Raw genomic sequence first — 21223 nt, 5'->3', positions numbered from 1 at the left:
GGGCAAGAGTTTACATCCTGACTGAAATTTTCAGATGCTAAATTAAAAATAAATGCAACTAAAAACATTCTACCACATCAACTATACCAATTATTAAATGTGTGTGCTAGTTCTTCAATGACATTGAGTTCGGCATAAAATGTCAAATGGATGGTCAAATGCTGCAAGTCTTTATTCAAGAATTTATTAGATATTCTGTTTACTGATCGATTCCATCTTGTATTGCACCTAATTTCTTGTGCACATTTCATTTTGCACTGGCAATACTATTGATTCAACCAGTAGAAATTGGTCATGTTTATTTTGAAATGAGAAACACTTGTTACAGCTCTTGGTGAAATATGTGTCTTTCATATTCTTGTTGCATTTGTCATCATTGCACATGTTTACGAACATGCTCAAGTGTACACACATGCACACACACGTTTTGTTGAGACAGTCTTGAACCTTTTAATATTCAAATTAAATTTTCTCTAAATGAAATATTAACTTACAGATCAATTTGATATTTGCATAAAGGAAAAAATAGTATGCTTTGCTTTTCATAAATGGGTGTAGTAAATTATGCAGAATTAGTATTTGCAACAGCCAGTTTATGATGATACTCTAGCCTCCTACAGATGGCAGTGTGGCTCTATGACTTATTGTAAGTTCAGCTGGTGCACCTGTTAATGCAGTGCAGTGCCTGGTAGTTATTCTTGTGAGCATCTCTATGCTCTTTCAAGAGTCTTTTTAGAAGGAACAAGGCTGAATGATAATATAGAGTCCACGGTAGTCCCATTCAACATAGCGTGTATAGTCAATTGTTTTTGGTCAAAGTGTGTGGGGAATGGTATTTGTGATTCATTTATCATTTCTTCACAACACTGTTTGATTCATTCTGTTGATAGCCATCAAACATTGACTGTGTTCCTTCCGCATTTTGTCTTGCGGGGTACGTTGTTTGATATCAATCTTGTGCTGCTGAGAAATAAGGCATAAGGATGCACCTCGCATGCATTTCACACCTGAATCCAATCTTTTTTCAGAAGTGGATATTTTACTCAATCAATGTTGTGTGTTACAGCCACACCTGAATGTATTTCATTGATCCTGAAATACCTATCTTGTAGGGGAGCAGGAATATTAATTTGAAAACATTAAGCATATTGAATTATTTTTTTATAAGAACTTATTTTACTCAACTGTGTGATAAAAGGGGAAATTACTGTAAGGCACAGTTCTGTTCTCCAAGATCATACGTGTATTTTCTAAATGAAATACATTTTTTTTTTTTTTTACTGTATGTTGATTTGGCATGATTAGTGTGTTCAACCACCACATAGGGCTTGGGCATGTGGGATTGATGCAATCTGGATTCCATCTTCATAGGGAGGGAAAATGAAACTGAATATTTTTTGTGCTGGCGAATAGTGTTTTTATGATATGTTCTGCTGTGGCTCAGCGAGCAGCATCAATCACAATTTCCTGAAAACACCGTAAATGGGGTCCAGCCTTGTATACAGTAGGACTACACCACTTTATAATAAAAATATTGCATAATAATAATAATAATAATGATTATTATTATTATTATTGTTATTATAGTTGCATGCCTCCTGCTTTAGCTGGCGACAGAATATATTTTTTTCGAAGAGGATCCCCAGGAGTGCTGGCTGAAACCCATTGCAGGCATGAATATTTCAGTAAGCTGTATCTGTGAGGCAGAGCCTGGAGCTCACATTGTGCGCTGCCTCGGAGCCCCTGCCCTCATGCTGAGAGCCAGGCGGAGAGAGACGGGACTCTCTCGGGTTCAGGACTGCACGCACACTCCCACAGTGAAGCTGATCATACGCAAACACACTGACCGAGAGGGCCCATCCAGCATGTGATTTTACATTCTTACATGCATACAGCATATTTATTTATAAAGTAGAACCAACCTTTTTTTTTTTACCATGCTCATAAAACAAACATTGATATATGTGTGATTACATAAGCACAAACTCCAAATTATTTGCTTTAGGTTAGCACGATGGTCATGTGTCATAGTAAAACATGAAGGAAGTACAGATTCATTTACAGTGTAATTAATTCAGTGAATGGCTTTTTAGCAAGATGTGTGTCTCTGTTCTTAGAGAGCCTCACTGGATCCTTATCAACAGCAGTGCACAGGCACAGGCACAGGCTGGCTCCACTCCAAAGCCACTTTTTTTTTGGTCCAACATTGTAGGTTTGTGCAAACAAACGTCTGCCCCAAAGTGCTTCTGTCAGAGTAGTGGATTTTTTTTTTTTTCTTGGGGCAGTAATGAGGTCGTTGGGTGGGAGCTGAGTGGCACTGTCTCCACCAGATGCTGTTAAGAGGGGCATTGATTAGGCTAATCTGTAGTGTGGTTGTGTGGCACTACCTGTGAGTGCCTGCCTTTGGCTCTGCTTCAGGATCACTGGGTCCAGTATGAGACATTGGGTGAGGTCCATAGCTCAGAAGAGCACAGCTTCCTCTGGGCTTGCAGGCTGAGAGAACACATGCTGCTTTCCTGCAGCAGTTACTGCTTGTTGGTGGTACCCATTTTTTAAATGTAATGTAAATGTAAGCTGCTCCATGGATAAAAGTATTTGGGACACGTTTCATGTAGCATTTAATGTATCTTGCACAATGTGATGCAGCATACAATACGAAGCTCAGATACATTCAATGTAATTAGAAAAGGGCAGTGCAAACAGTTATAAGTATCATTTAGCATGCTAATGAGAAGTGTGTGTGTGTGTTTGTGATTGTGTAATAATTTTTTTAATTAAATGTTCAATATATTCAGACTGTTAGTCAACCTCACCGCAGAACCCCATGCAGAATTTTATAATTTTCCCCCTGCTTTATCGTGCAAATCCACACTGCATTGACAGTGAATAATGTAGTGCCTCACATCACCTTTCCTGTGTATCAGCCGGGTTTGTTGTTTATTTCACTGTGTGGGCATAACGTGAAATAGGCATTTATTACATTTCTCTTATTACATTTCTCTAATAAAATTCTCAGTGAAGCATGACACAGTAACAAAGGGGCAATATCAATATAAATATGAATGACTAATACAGCTGCCTGCATAAATATTTACTCAGTCCGGGAGAGTAAAAACACAAGAGGCTAATTCAAAAGATCAAGTTATTTATTTATTTTGAAGATAAGGCACCTAACATTTTAATTAATGCAAAATGTATTGCCAAATAAACATTTAAAAAAAGCATTTTGAACTCATTAATTATTTGGATACTTTCAGGGATTAATGGATTTAAAAGTTAATGATGAATATGTGCTGACTAAATAATAATAATAAAGTGCCAAGAGTGAGAAATGGCACACTTTGAAAAAAGGAACATACGCAGCTAATACTGTTTTGTACATTTCAGTGTAGAACATAACAGTGATAGCTACAAAATATTTATAAAACAAGGCAGAATAGTTTTTTTTTTTTTTTTTTTTTTTTGAAACTTCTGGGATGCTTTATTCTTTGAAGTTAAAATCCATGAACTTCACATGCTCTAACAAATCCTGACCCTTAAACTTTAAAAGCCCTTCATTCTCAAGGGCTCACTCCGTGGAATACCTGCATGCATTACCAGTTTCGAAAAATTGTTACTTACTTTGATTCATATATGGCTGCAAATAAAGGAGAGCACAGATACAAGTCTGATGAATAGAAGTTGAAGGCATTTCATTGGCTTTCCCTCTCAAGAGTCCAACAGCAATTCTGCGGTCTCCAAGGGTTACGTCTCCTGCCTGCTGAAGCTATATGAGGACTGGCAACTCAAAGACAGAGGGAATGCCCACGTTCCCATCCGCAGGGCACTGCTCCACTGCCTGCACTCTGCCGCCAAGACAGCTGCTGGGCGGGATGCCCTGGTGGCGGAGGGAGGCATGGCACTGCTGTTCCAAACCACCCAGGTAAGCGCCAGTCACCGGTCCTCCTTCACTTAGCACTTTCCAAACTGCAAAAAACCTGCTTTTCTGCTTCGCAGTGAATTCCTTTTTTATTTGCTCTTGCCTTTGGTGTTTGTATCACTCATCGTGGTTTTATTGCCTTAAATTAGCCATTTGTGTGTTGAAAAGAAACTGTTAGCACTTTGCTGTTGGCTGCTGAAGTCTGCAGGTATGGAGGTAGGTGTTCTATAATTAACCAAATCACAGTCTAATGAAAGTGATTATGGTTGCCATGTTCTATGGGGACTGTGTTTTAAGGCTTGCTTGGGCACTAAGTGTCTGGAATCCCTGATCGACTCTGCCGTCCAGCTGATGAGGAAGTGCCATCCGAAGTGTCCTCTTCCGCTGACCTCAGATCAGAGTTTCTACAGCTTCCCTCTACCAGGGAAGCCTGTCTCGAGTGTACCCACTGATCCAGAGCCCCGAGGTACAGTAAAGCATATCACCACTGCTTCACTTTTCTATCTATCCATAGATTTTGTCATTTTTCTATTTAATGCTAATGGAGAGGAAACTTAAGTCTGCTATCCCAATAACCAATATAAGCCAAAGTTAATTTCTCAAGGGTTGTGTAGTTATTTGATTTGCATTATTTGACAATTTCCTTGGTTTAATTTGTACAATAGCACAGTTAAACAAAGCTGGAATTCCAATGGAGTTTTGTATACATTACTATTTAAGTCGGTATATGAATCTTGTGCTCCAGAAGCCTATATATAACATACAGCCCTGTTGAATGCACATTATTCTTTGGTGACATTGTGTTTAAGCACAGAATATTTATTTTTGTAAAAATCTGCTCATGCATGAAAAACAGAATGTCTGATGTAAATTATTTCAATTTTTTCAATAAGAGTGGCCTTCTGAAATGTACTTATACCACAAAAAATAATATTTATATGGCCATGTAAAAGCCATGCTCCCATAACATGTCATAGTATACAGCTGTTCTCCTGGGTAAATGTTATGAAACTGTTCCTTTTTCTTATTCTCCCTTATCGTAAATAATGCCCTGTATGTCATGTCCTGAATGCTTTCTGTTCAAACAGGTGTTTTATTTGCCTGGATCATTTTTGATGAAAGCTCTTTCTGGTCTCCACTCTTTACTGGCTATATCATAATGCGTAGGTAGTGACCATTGTGAGTCATTCAGTGAATACAATCTCAGTTACCTTGGCAACCAGTCCTGATGACACTGCATGTGTGAGGTGCATTGTCAGATGTCCTCCTTCTCTATGCTGTGAGATGCTGCAATTTAGGGGCTCAACAGATAAGACGGTGCTGTCTCATATGAAATTAATCCGCAAAAATACATGCAGCTATGCTACAGTGTAACATATGACCACATCAAAATAACAAAATCACACATAATCATTCACAGAAAATTCTCCATACACTGATACGGTACATGATTGCTTTTGCAATTAAAAAGAAAGAAAGAAAAAAAAGGGAACCCTTGAGTAAAATGACTTGAAATACTCCTGATTTGTGTTGTTAAATGGCCATTGCATCAGTTGAAAAAAACACAATGTGAAAAATGAGTCGTATGTAATGCTTCCTATGACTGCAGCCCCCCCTGGATTGAAGCAAAATGAAAGTGTGATACACCTGCTGAGTTGAAAGCCAGCGTTTCCGCGAGGGAAAGGGGGATACGTGTCATAGGCTGCACTGTGACAGTAACACACCTCGGCGCACGTTCCTCCCGCCTTTACTGCGTAGCCGGTTAGAGGGCAATGGGCTCCTGAACGGCCCTGCTGCTAACAGCCCCACTGACTGCATGGCTGGCGCTATAATGACCCCTTAAATTGAAACTCCTGCACCAGTCCGGGCTCTCCTGGGAGGCAGATTGAAGTTTCCCAAGGTGTGGACCATTCTGCCGGCCTCTTTGACTCGCTGAGGAAATTTGCATTTCTCGGTTTTTCCGTATTTGTCTTGATTGTAACCTTCCCCCTGACCTCTGCAGCTGTGGCTCCTTGGGTTTCACAGACTGGCCCTATGAACCAACATTCCCTGTGGTCAGCATGCTGAATCCAGCTACAAACTTGCAAGCAATACTTAATGGAAAATACAATCCACCCGGTAGAAGCATGGAAGCCCTATTGCAGTGTAGGAAATGGACTGATGACGAGCTTGTCAGAATTTCCTTTCTCCTCAGTAGCCACTGATGCATAGCCAAAGTGTAATTTATAGAGGCAGTTGACCTTTTTCTGGGTTTAAAAAGATGTGAAAATCTACAATGACACAGTCAACTGATTTGGCAGTGATACAAAGATACAAAAATCGGTTTCAGACATTTTTTTGGAGACTTATCAAGGATCACACATAACTAACATTTCATTTTTCAGGAGTCATTTGTGGTTCACATTGTTTCCTCTCTGACTGAGGGCTGGCCATTGTCCATGATTTGGCATGCATTCAATTGTTCCAAATCTGTCTACTGGTGTACAGTTGTGGTATGCATCAGTCCCATGTCCACTGTTTGCCATCATGAATCAGTGTGTGGAAGCAGCTGTCACGATGAAATGCATGCCAGCATATCAGGTGAAAAATTATAGTTATAACTACTTTACTTAGAACGATATAGGGCTGTCTGTCATAAACACAGTAGCATGTGAATTTAAATGGAAAATGCTTTAATGCTTTAGTCCTATTTTTAAATAAAATGATGAAAACAAATAGCTAATTAATTTTCTTCTTCTGTGCTTTATTTGAAGTGTTTGGTACTCATGTGATGAAGGAAATCGTGGGTTGGCAATTCTAAAGTTCTGAGGCGGCTAAACTCAGTGTTAGTCTTAGTTTGACAGACATGGCAGTTTTTTTTCACCATTAAGAAAGCAGGTGGCTTTTTCAGAGTACATAGTATTCATATAGGAGATGATGTCAGTTAAAAAATAATGAATGAATAAATAAAAAATAAAGAAATAAATAACCAAAAAAACCTCAAGCAACTGACTGACATTTGTTGAAATACCGAGGACTCCCTTATTTAATCCTGAAAGAGAGTTGCTCCAACTGGCACATTTGACATTAAAGTCTTTGTCTTTTTCTTTGCTCCTCTACAGATGACAGTTTTGAAGATGACAGCGACGACGACAGCAAAACTGATGAGGCCGACCGCGGGGAATATGTAAGCGACTCGCTTTTTTTCAGGATCCGGTTCAGGAAAGCGGGCAGAGCACTCCCACATTGAATAGAAACAATCTGCCCGCCGTCCCCACTAATTAGCTGAAACGGGACTGAGGCTTGAATAATCCATGACTTCCGAAAAGCGACCGAGGCCAGGGGAGCGGGGGGAGACAGCCGTGCGCGGGGCTGTGATGTCTTGGTGAACTAATCCCGCGTTACCTCAATAACGGGCTCTTGATGCATCCATAAATCAATAGACGACTCTGCATCCTCTGCCAAACACAAATTGGGAAACCGGTCCTCTGTGCTTATAGTTTTCTGTGATATATTTATATATATATATATATATATATTTGGGACGTTTCTCTTTTCACGCCGTCTGATCTGGGCCCGAGCCGCGCATAACCGCGCGCGAATGAGAACGGGCGGTGCGCCGTTTCACCCCTGCTCGCAGACTGAGAGGAGGAGAGGGAGAGGGGCGAAGGTGTCAGGCGGATGCAGACACATTCATCATCGGCCGCGTTTGTCTATGGAAAGCAGCGGGGCGTTTCCGCACCGCGAGCCTTCCTCCGAGTGGCTGGCTGGTTAGCGCAAGGCGCTCTTCAGAGAGCTGTCAGAGGCGCAGTGCTCTTTAACCATTACCTGACACTGTGGCAATGGCGATAGACAGCCTACTCTGCAAGCTGCCGTCGCCCTCGTTTGTGCAGTTGGCCACAAACGCGTATTCTGAGAATTGTAATTAATTTTATCCCTAACAAAGTTCTCCTGATTGTTCGCGCTTTCGGAAGTAATAAATCAGGAGTAAATGTGCATTAATTTGAAGCACTGCGGTTATTTCCACTCTTTGGTCTTTTAATTGTGTTTGGAGAATAGATGATAATTACAAATTAAACGCACAAAAAGAAAAAAAAAAACATTCCATCTCTGTGTTTACTACAGGGGTTCACCTCTACTGGGTAATGGCACTTGTGTTGATGTTGTCATGTCCGATGTACAGTTGATCTACACCCTGCCACAGAGAGTTTGTGTAATCGGTGTATGTTCTCTGCACAGTGGTGTGTAGCCTCTTTCTGTGTCTTGTGCTGGCAGGACGATGATCTGGAGACAGACTTGGAAAAGCTACGCAGCAGGCCAGAACCAGACAGACCCTTGGAGCAGCTAGGCCAGTATGTCCGGCTGTGTCCGGAGCTGCACCATGACTTCCCGGTAAGACATTTTGTTCCCATTAATAAGCCATGAATTAAAACGTGATTTCTATTATTGAATGTATTTTAAATTGATATAGGTACAGGCATCTATATGTCCTTATCATAATCTCTTGGACTGACAAAACAAATCAATGAATGCATACTGATTGATTGTAGGTGTATATTGATGTTTACCTTGAATCTGAAGGACTTGTTTCACCAGGTTCATACAGGTATTTTTAATACTTTTTGTTTCAAAGTTTTCTACCTATTCCTATTTCTGTTCTCTTCCTGTCCATTCTATCATCGAAGGTCTCTCATCTAGTGAGTGCGTAAGCTGTTCCCAGTTCCCAACATTGTTGTCCGCAATACATCCATTACATTTGAAGTACAGTGGTACACTTCAGCTGAAATATGCTTTAAAAAAACCATTATCTTTAATGTTATGCTTGGATGGGCTTATGAAGAAAAGCCTAACAAATTTGCTGTGTGGGCTGTCCTGGTTTCAACAAGTGAAAATTAGCATTTCCCCCCCCCCCCCCTTTTGAAGTGTGTGCCAGTGGTCTTTAATGCAAACGATATCTCCCTGTTAGAACAGAAAGCCGGTCTCTGTCCAAATGGCTGGGTTTTGCCCCAGCATGATGTCCCCTCAAGCACTCGTGAGTGCATACTGTATATAAGATTAAGTCAACATGCTTCCTGTTCGTCTCCCTTTGCTATTTCTCATTGTGCCAGTTTTCATTTGAATAATATCATTTACAAGATTATGAGCTGGCATTGGAAAATTTGGCCCCATCAATTAATGTATGCCCATCTTCTAGCAGGACAGCTAGTACATTAAATGATTCTGATCCAAAACCTTCCTTTCAGAACAAAGATATACTTGCTTCCTTACTTGAAACAATAACATTTTATTCTAACAGTATTTGCTGGTTCAAAAAGTGTGTTGCTTGAGATGATCTTTGAGCGCAATGCTTTAACGTGGGACAAATTAGGTTCTTTTGGATGCGAGAGCTTCCTGTGTGCGCAAAAATTGATTTTTTTCTCTTCTGTTTTTTTTTGGTTCAGCAAAGGTCATATCGCTCAAAGCAGACAAGAGGCATTTCTCTCTCTGATCTTACCCGTTAATGTATGAGAATCTGGCACATTCTACGGAGGAACTAGTGTTGTGGTAACCAAAGAACCAAGGCCATCCCACCTCTCGGCTGAGTCATATATCTCAATCTATATCTATCTATATACTGTATGTGTATAGGCACATGGACATTTCAGTCAAACTCTGTATTATTAAATGAATACAGTTCATTAGGCTTGGCTTTATATAACAGGAGATGTGAAACAGCTTGCCATGTTGTGGTGTTGAGGCAGAGGCCCTGGTCAAGTCCAAACTTCATGAATTGCTATGTACTCTCTAGTTTGTAAGGGTAAATGGTCAGTGTGGATGGACTGACTAGCCTCTGTTCTTGTGTATCCATATAAGCCTCTAAAACAATACAAATACTTAATGTTATAAGTAGCATATTGCTGTTGTGTGGTTTTTGCATTAGCTTTAATGCAGCATAATGCTGATACAAGTATATATAATGTCCAAACCCTAGAGAGCAGGCTGGCACAGAGCACTGCAGGGATCTCTCAGTCTGATCTAAGCAACTTTATTTTTTTCTTTGAAGTTGTCTAGGTAATACCTGCAGTTAAATAGAGACCCCAAGCACTCTACTTTCCATAGAGATCTCAGCCACTGCAATATCCTCCATGGTGTTCTTTTGAAAATGCGTTTGATTATGCGATGGAAGAGGAGTTTCCCCTCTGTGGCATCTCCATTTAATTAATAAGGATGATAATAGTGTTGATTCAGGGGGAAATTACAAACTTGAAAAGGATGAATTTCTAAATTAATAACATGGTAATTTCACAGAGAGAAGTTTTATTTTGCTCCCTCTCAGAGTAATTAAAACATTCCTTGGCAGTTGATTCAGTCTGAAGTTTAATCACAATCAAATTAATGTTCCACTACATGAGAAGGTAATGCAGAATACAGTCTTCTGAATTGCTAGTGAATATGGATAATTACAAGTGTGGCTATAATGATCTACAACTGAACATGTATAGCAGAAAAAGTGGTTTGTTGTGAATTTTATATACCACTATAAAATATTTCTGTGCACATTGGTACCTAGAGAAAACATAGGTTCAAGACTTTTTTTGTTACAAATTCTGATGTGCATCTTCAGTTCATTTCAATGAGCTGTGTAAGAAATTGGAAAATGTGAGATTGATATGCTGATCTGAAAGGACACAAACATGCACAAAGATGCTCGAGTACATCAGAGATTTTTCAGGAATAATTTTAGGTTGAAGGAAACGTCTCTGCAGCTCATATACTTTAATGTAAAACAATTTAATGCAAATTTGAGCAGCAGGCATGGATTTTCTATAACATTTGACATTGAAATACATTTTTAAAAAATCCTTCTATTGTGATTTTTTTTTTTCTTAAAGAAAATTAAACCAAATCAAGTGAACATCTGCAGTGGTTCAAGACAAGCACAACATCTAGTATGACCTCTGGGATATGAATCAATCAGTCAATTGAATGAGTGTGAGACCGGAAATGAAATACACAATTACACTTTATCGAGCTCCTTCCTGTGCAAAAGCGTTAATCAGAACCTAGCCATGTTTTCCATTGATAAAAGGTTGGAATTACTATTTAAACAAGACAAGGAGCATATCTTGGCTGTACTGTTAAAGAATAAAATTTGTGAAGGTAAATTGTGTTTGATATAAAAAAAAAAAAAAACTAAAGCCATGTGCCTGTTTTTGAGGCCAAAGACAAGTGCTTACTGGTAAGGAGGTACTTTATATCCTTCAACATGGAGAATTTCGACATGGAGAAACAATGAGTATTCAGATAAGATCCAAATTAGCATTGATTTAAGTGTTGTTTATTGAAATATAATAGGGAGTATAGCTACAGATTGAGAGTAGCCTATTTCAAAATTAGGCTGCTATAACATAACTACATTATTAAAGGATTCAAATTCTTAAAACTGGTGCATTTTCACATATGAAACATTTCAGAGGCCCTTCATTCCCAATGTGTTTGCATGTCAGATGCTCCGTTGTACTTGTTTGAGAAAGAGATTTTATATGGAAACACACAAGGCCTTGCATAAATTGAGGTTCCTGCTTGCTTTAATGAACTATCTTCTTACCTGGTTTTTCTTTTAGGGCCATAGGCAGACTGTTGACATCCATCTACTTTCTACTTGAAGCAGAAGATTCTAGGAAGTGCACACTTTTGACCTCTGCTTCTGGCTTCACGGAAATGAGCACCAATTATGCAAGGAAGCCAAATTAATATTTTATTTCTGGTACCTGTTAGGAATTCTTGGCTCTTGCAGTTTTGTGAATATTCTCTCTTTCAGCCTCTGTAATTGGAAGGCCTTATCTGTTTTAAATATCAAAGGGAAGCTCACCTTTTGATGTCAAAAAGTGAGAGAAAATTGGGTGCTCAGGCATTACTGCATCTCAAGAATGTTATCCTTGTAAGAATGTTTGTTTTTATGTGTTGTACCATCTGGGGTGGAGATCAAGTCTGTGTGAACATCAGGATTGCTTTGAGGAAGGAATCAAATTATCTACTGTTTTCCCTAGTGGTGTTTATTGTGTGAACATATATAGATAAATGTCTGTTGTGGTCTCACACAACATTATTTTAATAGCACTGGCTTTGCAGCTATGCTGCTGCTCATGGAGTGTACATGGAGTTTATCAAATGTGGTCTGTGGAAACAGAGATTGGAGTTATGACCTCTCTGTATATTCACTGACGAAAGGGGTCTTTGTGGATTTCAGGACCTGGACTCTGGCTCAGAGGTCGAGGGTAGTTCGGATGAGGAACTTGTAGCCGATGAAGAAGGCATAAATCACTGTAAACAGCAAAGGATATCGCGCCACCAGCAGGAAAGAGGGAGCTCTTTGTCCACCAGTCCCCTTGAGAAGCAGGCCACCCCTGCAGAGGTGAAGACATCCCCCATCCGTGAGGGAGGAGGTCCAGCTGAGAACCACCTAAAAGCCAGAGACATGCACAGCCGCTGTCTCGGCAGGCCCAGGGCCAAACAGGACAGTCACAGCATGGTGGACAGACTCTTGGAAAGACATGGGGCCTGCATCCCTAATCACGATCCATGCAAGTACACTGCCGCTGCCGCCCAAACAAAGTCCATTGCTGGCTACTCCATCCTAGCCTTTCCAGACTTCTGGGGCCACCTTCCACCAAGCCACCAGGAGCCAATGGCAAGCCGGAAACCAAATGTGCAGAGGTAGGCAGTGCTGCATGTTCAATCAGGATTTATTCCAAAATTTTGTTTTTGACATTCTGTTAGTGTTGTCAGTTTGGTTGTGTAATATTTTAAATTTATAATTGCTCTGATGTCTACAGATATTATTACGCGTTTAATAAGAAATGGTGTTTACAAGCAGGTATTTAAAGTAATGTAAGATAATGTAATGTAATGTAATGTAAGGTAATATTTCTTTTCATAAATTCCCAAATCAGCACCTTTTGGGGATTGCTGCTCAGTAAAAGTGAAAGATTATTCTGCGGTGTTCCTCACTGAAGAGTTCACGTGGAAAGCTTTTAGTTCGGACAAAAAACTGAACTTTAGCAAAACTGATGAATTTGTAGCCGTTTCTTTTTTCACCACATCCAGTGTGACTATTTTTGGATATTTGCCAGAGAATCATGCCACTCCATCCCCTGTCATCCCTTATTTGCCAAAAAAAGAAAACATTGAGCTTGAGCTTATGAAGCCTGTCAGCTAGGACATAAATCCATTGGCCTTTTTGATTTTCTCATGCTTCCTTGACAACATTTTTTCTTTTTTACACCGGTACACCTTTTTCAGGAAAGCTGCAGAGCTTTGACATTTGTCATGTCACACATGTTATCTGGCATTGATTTGAGTTTGACACAGCAGGACAATTGACTTCAAGATAGAATGGCAGACTCTTTTGGGCAGAAAAGGACACAGTGATGAACCATCCTGAGAACACACACACACACACACACACACACACACAATGCATTACTTTAAACCTAGCTGTAGTTCACCTAAGAAGGTTTATCTCATAAGAGCAAAAATGCAAATCCAAACAATGCAATCAATGCATGCCTAAATTGTTTTTGAGATTTAAAAAAATTCTCATTTCTTTCATGTTACTTCTTTCGTCTACAATTTAGAATGCCTTTTTACATCCTTATAAACCCAAGAATAATACTCAATTATGATATGTGCATTTTTAAGACAAGCAGCTACCCACTGCTAGCCATTTTCTCTATTAGTGATGGTATGTCCAGTTATGCGTAGTGGGAACTGACATGTTCATGATTTGGTAAATGGTCAATGCAATTGGTTGACAATACTTTGCTAATTTCCTGATGATGTGTCCAGTAGCTCTTTCTAAAATTATTGTGGGCTGTGATGCTGAGATTATGTCCCCATGTTACATTTAGCACTGCTGTAGACAGATGCAAAGGCTCACTGGCATAGTTGAGTTAATTCTACACACAATTACATGTTTCAGCCTGTATTCTACAGCCTGTATTCTAAAGCTGATTTTCTGCTGAGCTTCATTTGTATTAAGTGTGTAAAGCCCAATCTGAAAATAAAGCAAAGACATTTTGAAAAACAATGGATTATGAACACAATTTGCAAGAAAATGCATGTAAAGATGGGCTTAAGACAGCACTGAATATTTCCTTATTTAATTGATTTGCCAGTTTCTCTCAAAAACTGAGACTGTTCACTGTACTTTCATGTATTTTCAACTGCTTTAATTGAGGTACCATAATAGCTTTCAGCTACATTTGGATGCTAGTAACAGCTAGTAACAGCATTTGACCAAGTTCTACCATGTATGACCATCACATTATCAGCCAAGATTGAACTGGTCCACCAGCACACTTATTTCCATTACCCATGTGATCAAGCTAATTTACAGTACCAGCTTAACTGACATAAAACCAGCACTGCCCAGCTTGGACCAGCAATAGACCAGCATTGACCAGCTTTGAGCTTATGCTGGTCTATGTTTTTTTTCTCAGTAGACTTGCTGTAAGCCAATCCACTGTCACTCCAGTATATTTTAGCTTGGTTGTGGTAGCTCTCTATCAAGATTTTCAAAAATGACTGTGTTTAAACCAAACATTGTGATTTTTTTAATAAAGAGAGATTTTGTGTACTGCTGTTCCCAGTGTACATATAAGATTATGACAAATTGGAATGTTATTTCACAGTTCATTGTGTTCATTTAAAAACAAGATATGCTACTAAGTTCAATAACACATTAATTGTGAAGAGGATGCCAGTTTGTGGAAATGTGATGGCAATTCTGGCTTTATTAGACAATCTGAGTGAACTTGTCAAAACTAAACAAAGATGGATATTTTGTATCTGCTCGAAAGTGAATAAAAACAGGCACTTGATCATGACTTAGTTGGCGGATCCACTTATTTGTGCTTTTCTGCCACCTGGATGTAACTTGAGCATACTGTCATTACTTTTGGGGAAAGTTAAAGGTGTGTGACTGACATAGTTGTAGCCTGTCCTGAAAAAAATGCATGAAAAGTTTAGCTTGAAGCTTGTGTTTCATGCTCCTGGTGGTTTTGCTGATAGCATCCCTGGGGTTACTAAATCATCTACAATAGCACAGAGGCCCCATCTCACCATAGAAAGTTTTGTCAGATGGTGAAACCTGCATTGTGTGGGGCAAGAGGAATGTGGAAGTTCCCCTATCCAAGAGACTCATGGACAAAAACAAATTTTATCTACCCCCTGCATACTGCCTGCCGTCACCTGATTCTCCCTGGCTTGCTGTTAGGTCAGCTTGATCAAACACCCAAGCCTGCAGGCCCAGCAAAACAACACAGTATGTGTTACTTCCCTTTAATGTGACACTGAGGTGGGAATTTGGACCCAGCGGAAGGCGATCGATGTGAGCCACAATTTGGCATGGGAGGGGGGGTGTAGGTGTGGGGGCCCTGTTGGTCCTGTGGGGAGGAAATCGATTTGAGAAAAGTTAAAGGGGGGACTTGGGTAGCTCAGTAGCAGAAAGCGGAAATGTCATATTTCATAGTTCTGTTTCTCCTAGAAATTTTAAAAAGGAGCACTGTTAACTTTAAGTGCTCATTTCTGAACAGACTACGCCACCTCACTGGTATAGCTGACAATGCTTATACACGTATACACAATGCTATTTTACACTGTCAGTGGCTGTGTATTTCTACAGGTCAGAGTACTGTTTTGTCATTTTGTGGCACAAAAAACAGGTATATTTTAGATATAGTAAAACTTATTTTATACCATATTAATTTATACTTTCAGTATTTTCTTTGTAGCAAATCCTGTGGCAAGCAACATAAAACTGGTGTGTCAGTAATCCTGAGGGTCATGGTTATGACTCTTGCCATAACACACACTGATATAACTTGAAATAGTTTTAAAGGTTGGCAGTGTAGTATAAAGGTTATGGAACTTGTTTTGTAACTCAAAGAGAGGAGGTTTAAACTCCTTGTGGGGTTTGTGTGACACCTAATTCCATACATTCGCAATGTCATCCAGAAATCTTCGCAACTCCTTGGTATGTTCTTTTAAAATGTTATTTCAAAATATCAAAGAGAGCAATATCAAAATATTGAGTCATGTTAATAATACTATAGTTATCTGCAATGAAATGTTGAAAAGCGTACTGGGAGCTCGGGTTTATTGAACTGTATAACATATGCATTTTTGTTAATTGCTATGTTATAAAGTGATTTCTGTTTAGCACTGAAAGTAACAAGACTGGTTTTCTCTGTCTTTCAGACAAAAAGTGTTAGAAGACATTCAGCGCTTTCTCTGTCCTGAGGATGTTATTGATCAAGTTGTGTTCGACTTGGAGGATCCCAGGTAAGGTAAAGAGCTAATCAGCGTGGAACTGTATGTGTCTGAATGATGAAGGCACATGCAGTACGTACGGATGTTGATCTGAGGTGCTCAAGGATGCCCATCGAAGATAATCTGAAAACAACTCATTTCTACATGGCGAAACCAAAATAAATAACAATGCATTTTAATAAAAGCTGAGAATCCGCCCTTTGGCCACATGCAAATTGTTTGATCACAAATCTAAAATTGTGGACTACAGAGCCAAGGCAATAAATTAAATGTGTCTTTGTGCCAAAAATTATGGAGCTCACTGTATATTACAGATACAGTAGCAGTGGCTGCATCCAGGATTTGACCTTTATGAAACCACTGGTACTATGTCCTTGATATGTGTAACATAATTTTCTATAGTATGCATATACATATAAATGGCATAGTTATCTACCAACATCATATCATATCTCTATCATTTATCATACAAGACAAGATATTGTAAATTTTTATTATGCGTAGGTGACAAATGTGTCCGTCAAATGTGCAGAATCCCAAAACTGTGCCATTTGTATCGCTGTTAGTATAATTCTGACACACAGCTTAGACCAGAAGTACATTATGATGGACATTTCTTGAGCAATACCTTTGAGCAGTTGGAATTTTATTGTCCTATCTCTTCACAGTGTACTTTATTTTAGCATCTAGAGGGATGTTTGTATGTTCCCATAAGTCCCTTGAAAACACAAGGTTGTTTTCCTTTTCAGTTTTTGAAATTATTTTTTATTAACAAAATCAGCATTCCTACTAGAGCCTTCAATATGACTCCCCTGGGTTGTGATGAAATAGTGCTTTCATTTTTTTTTTCATAATTAACAGCAATGTTTTGTATTAATTTTAATTTTCCTCTCAGACCAAGTCACAAATGACCCCGCCATTAGGCTGTTTGTAAACACACTGGTAATTAATCAGAATTTTATGTGGTGAATTTACATCATCATTTTGTAATATTTACATCATCCCACTGCTCTATTGTCAGTCGTGGCAAACTGATTTACTCCTGACTAACAACCACACTCACTTCCTCTGTCAGAAAAAAAGCATGTAGCATATGGTACCTTGAAAGATTATACAATGAAACATGAGTCACGCTTTGTATTAAAGAAAGCATGTTAGTGGATCTGAGGCACATTTGTGTATGCCACATGTTCTTGTTTGGGTCTGTTTTAAATTCTGCTTTCAATTTCTCTTCCTCTCTACTTCCTGGTGTGGCCCAGTCCTCCAGGCCTGTTTCAACACCCCGATTCCCTGCGCTTCTACTCCAAGTTTGAATGTGGAAACCTGCGCAAAGTTATCCGTGTTCGCAAGTACGTTTGTTGGTTTCACTTAAATTATTATTAACATTTTGAATAATTATAAAATAAAATTTAAAATGTACAAAATTTAAATTATATTTCTGTAACAAGGTACCCCTAGGTACCTTGTTGTGGTGGTTTTTACACAGACAAAAACACAGATAGATAGATCCATCCATTATCTAACCTGATTATTCCTGGACAATGTGTTGTCAGGTTCAGTCTTATATTACACATTAAACAGCTTGTCCATAATATTTCAGGGAAATGATGTAGAGCTAATGCTGCTCATTGTGCTCTGTCAGAGGCTTGTCGGTTTCTTGGTTTGAGAGAGGCGCTGGTCCAGTGTAGAAAAGACCCAAAAGACCCAAATGAAATCAGCGTGCTGTTTTACGCCCTCCCCCCTCCCCCCAGTTGCGAATACGACCTGATCTTGAATCCAGATGTGAACTGCTCAGAGCACCTCCAGTGGTTCTACTTTGAGGTCAGCGGAATGCAGGCCAACGTCCTCTATCGCTTCAACGTCATCAACTGCGAGAAAGACAACAGCCAGTTCAATTACGGTGAGAAAATTAAAAAGGCGCCGGTGGGTAATGGAGATTGCAAGTCAGATGTGTAAGGCTTGGATGCTCTCAAACACCCCATGTGATCTTAATGTTTTCTAATGGGAGGTGGGTTAGACTAGGGTTCTGTGTGTGGTTTTGTGTGTCTTTGCGTGTGTGTGTGTCTGTGTGTGTGTGTGTGTGTGTGTGTGTGTGCATGTGCATTTAAAGCTCTATGCATGATGCATCCTATACTGAATGTCATACTGGATAAAGGATGTCATAGCAGTCACAGTAAATCATAGCCTCGACTTTCCAGCTCTGAGGCGAGGTTGTGTGCCACTGTAAGGTACGACGCTCTCCAGTCTGACACCAGCAGTCCTCCACATCCCAGCAGATGCAGCTCGATGGCAGTACAGCTGACTGGTCTCAGTAGGCCTCAACTTGTAATATGCGCTTGTAATGTAACTAATGTAACTGAACCCACAACATGCTATTTAGTGATTAAGAAATTGTTTTGGTCCCAATTAATGGTTTCTTGACATTGATTTATTTGATGAGACCTTTGGCTTTAAGCAGTACTGTTGATGTAAGGTGTGTGTAAGTAAGATGTATCATGTCTAATGAAGGTTTTTCTGGCATCAGGGATGCAACCTGTTCTCTACTCTGTTTGCGAAGCTCTTCTGGGTCGCCCACACTGGCTGCGAGTCGGCAGCGAGATCTGCTACTACAGGTTTGCGGCTAAACACCGGCCTACAATTTACAGTACCAGTGTGCACAGCAGCTTTGCATTCTCATCAGTGACAGAGTATTGTCTCTAATTAATGAACCAGCTGTGACAGAATAAAATATTATAACCAGGATATGTTGCTTTTTCTGTGAATGTAGGAACCATTTCTGCCCTAGCGACCACCAGAAAGGCCCCTCATACTACACACTGAGCTTCGACGTGACCTTTCGACACAGCGACGATGTCTGCTACCTAACATACCATTACCCATACACATTCTCCACCCTGCAGGTACCTCTGCACTGGCTCACTGCTCCTTCTGATTGTGCTTTTCATTGAAAAAAAGCTTTATGCTTGTGTCTTTTTTATTAATGTATAATTTATGTGAAGACATTTTTTGATTAGATTTCATCATGTTTATTTCTACTTGTGTAAAGCTTTCTTTGACCTCACTATTACAGAAAGGAAGTACAACCATTTACACACACAATTACTGAAAGTTTTCTTTGACCTCACTATTACAGAAAGGAAATACAACCATTTACACACACAATTACTGAAATGCACATATGCAAAAGAGAGAGTGAGCTAAATCTATGGCCAGCAAATATGTTTTGAGCACAAGAATGTATTTTGCTGCCATTTGCTCCTTTTGAACTGATTGGCCCCCTGTTGGCCTGTGTTCCAGACGCACCTGCAGATGCTGGAACAGTCGGTCGACCCCAGCAAGGTGTTCTTCAGACAGCAAAGCCTGTGCAGCACCTTGGGAGGAAACCCATGTCCCCTGGTGACTGTCACCGCCTGCCCCCCATCCCACAGCTGGAGTCACCTGTACCAGCTCCGTGAGTGACATAGGGCTCCGCCCCTCCCAGTACCGCCCCCACAGGCGGCAGTGGTGAGAGTTTTGGCAGCAGTTCAAAGAATCTTATAACCAGCAAAGAGAATTTTGTGGCAAATAGAGTAGAGGCAATACACAGGGATTTGGGATGGGTTGCATTGTACAGGAGAGGACCACAAGCATTTATTCTGCATTTGAATGACCAGCCATTGGGTCTCATTGGTTTGTGCAAGTTCACGCAGGCCCAAGTATTGCCAGCAATAAGCCCAGTTGAGTTTGGAAGCTGTGAGGCGCTGTCAGCTTCTTGGACTCGGTCTGCGGGGACCCGGTTCTGTCTGAGCCCTCAAATGATGGATGTGTGTGTTCAGGAGGAGCAGGAGGAGACGAGCTGACCCGCCCATCCCCGTGTGAGGTGGCACCCTGCAGGGGGGATCACCAGGCTAGGGCACCAGGGAGTGCTCCCTGGCCCCTGATCATCCTCCTGATTAAACCTGGGGGGGGGGGAGGAGACAGCTGCAGTGATCTCCCCAAAGACAGGCAGAGCATATGGCCTACAGTCGAGCCCAGGAATGTATTATCATACATCAAACTGCCGTAATTATTCCGCAAGTGGATTTTCGTAAGGGAAGAGCAAACAGCCCACTAGCATTGGCCTGGGTACTGTTATGGCGTGCATGGACCAATAAAACTTGCAACACTGTAAGATGTAACTGTGTGCATGGACATTACCTATTCATATTCAAGTGGCTCTTCACGCCATCGCTTCCCACCCACCAGCACCTTGCAGTGGATGAAGTATATAGGCTGTGTGTATTAAAAAGTAAAAAAGTAAAATTCACAGATGGAATGTGTTTGTGCTTGCGTAGTTGTTTGTACGTGACTACAAGGTAACCTTTTGGATTGACAGCTAATATACTCCCATTAATGACAGATCCATTAACAATCACCTTTGAGCAGAAGGCAAATATGCAGATTTACCTGCATCATGAGTTTCAAGTGAAATGTATGGTGATGTGGAAAATGAAGTGCACGCTCTCTCAGTTCTGTGGTTTTACATACAGTAATAGGACGTAGCTAGCTACTGAAGTAAACTTACTTTTTCACAGACAGTTCCTGCATATTGGCTTATTTTTTAGCTGGATAAAGAATTGCAATGTACATTTTTGTTTGTTACGAGTCACATGATGTTATATCTATCTACTTTTAGGACTTGGTTAGGACTAGGTTAGGAGTAGATGAAGGTTTGTTATGTCCTAATATGTTAGACCATTGAATTGAAAGAGGGTTTCTTTTCTTTTTCACACCTCTCTAGATAGGGATTTCCCAGTATGGGTAATGCATGAAACATTATAACATCTATTCCTCTATATAGCCAATACAGCAGCTGCTGGAATTGTCAATGTTCCGCTGGCACAATTCTTAAAGAACACAGCTTCAAATATTTATATGGCTCAAAATAATTATTCCTATCAGTGTGCAGTGTTAGCATTTCAGACATTTCAAATGCACCCCTTTGACCTTGACAATCTGTCCTTGTCGGTGTGTGCTTGTGAACTACAGTAACTT

General features: G+C 40.1%; 1 protein-coding gene across 2 annotated transcripts in view; it reads left to right on the top strand.

Annotated features, from left to right (window-relative positions):
- The window catches only part of LOC118228008 (cytosolic carboxypeptidase 4), a 163804-nt gene that overhangs the window by 76175 nt on the left and 66406 nt on the right, over window positions 1-21223 (top strand). For both annotated transcript variants that reach the window (XM_035419172.1, XM_035419171.1), the window contains 11 exons: window positions 3714-3922; window positions 4217-4385; window positions 7021-7085; window positions 8174-8290; window positions 12129-12595; window positions 16139-16222; window positions 17470-17559; window positions 17962-18110; window positions 18735-18822; window positions 18978-19110; window positions 19508-19661. In XM_035419172.1, the coding sequence (XP_035275063.1) occupies window positions 3714-3922; window positions 4217-4385; window positions 7021-7085; window positions 8174-8290; window positions 12129-12595; window positions 16139-16222; window positions 17470-17559; window positions 17962-18110; window positions 18735-18822; window positions 18978-19110; window positions 19508-19661 (1725 nt within the window). The remainder of the gene's footprint in view (window positions 1-3713; window positions 3923-4216; window positions 4386-7020; window positions 7086-8173; window positions 8291-12128; window positions 12596-16138; window positions 16223-17469; window positions 17560-17961; window positions 18111-18734; window positions 18823-18977; window positions 19111-19507; window positions 19662-21223) is intronic.

The sequence above is a fragment of the Anguilla anguilla genome, chromosome 5 (assembly GCF_013347855.1).
Source record: "Anguilla anguilla isolate fAngAng1 chromosome 5, fAngAng1.pri, whole genome shotgun sequence".
In the NCBI taxonomy this organism is placed as follows: Eukaryota; Metazoa; Chordata; class Actinopteri; order Anguilliformes; family Anguillidae; genus Anguilla; species Anguilla anguilla.
The sequence above is the reverse complement of the archived record's forward strand: the minus strand, read 5'-3'. Positions and strand labels throughout refer to the sequence as shown.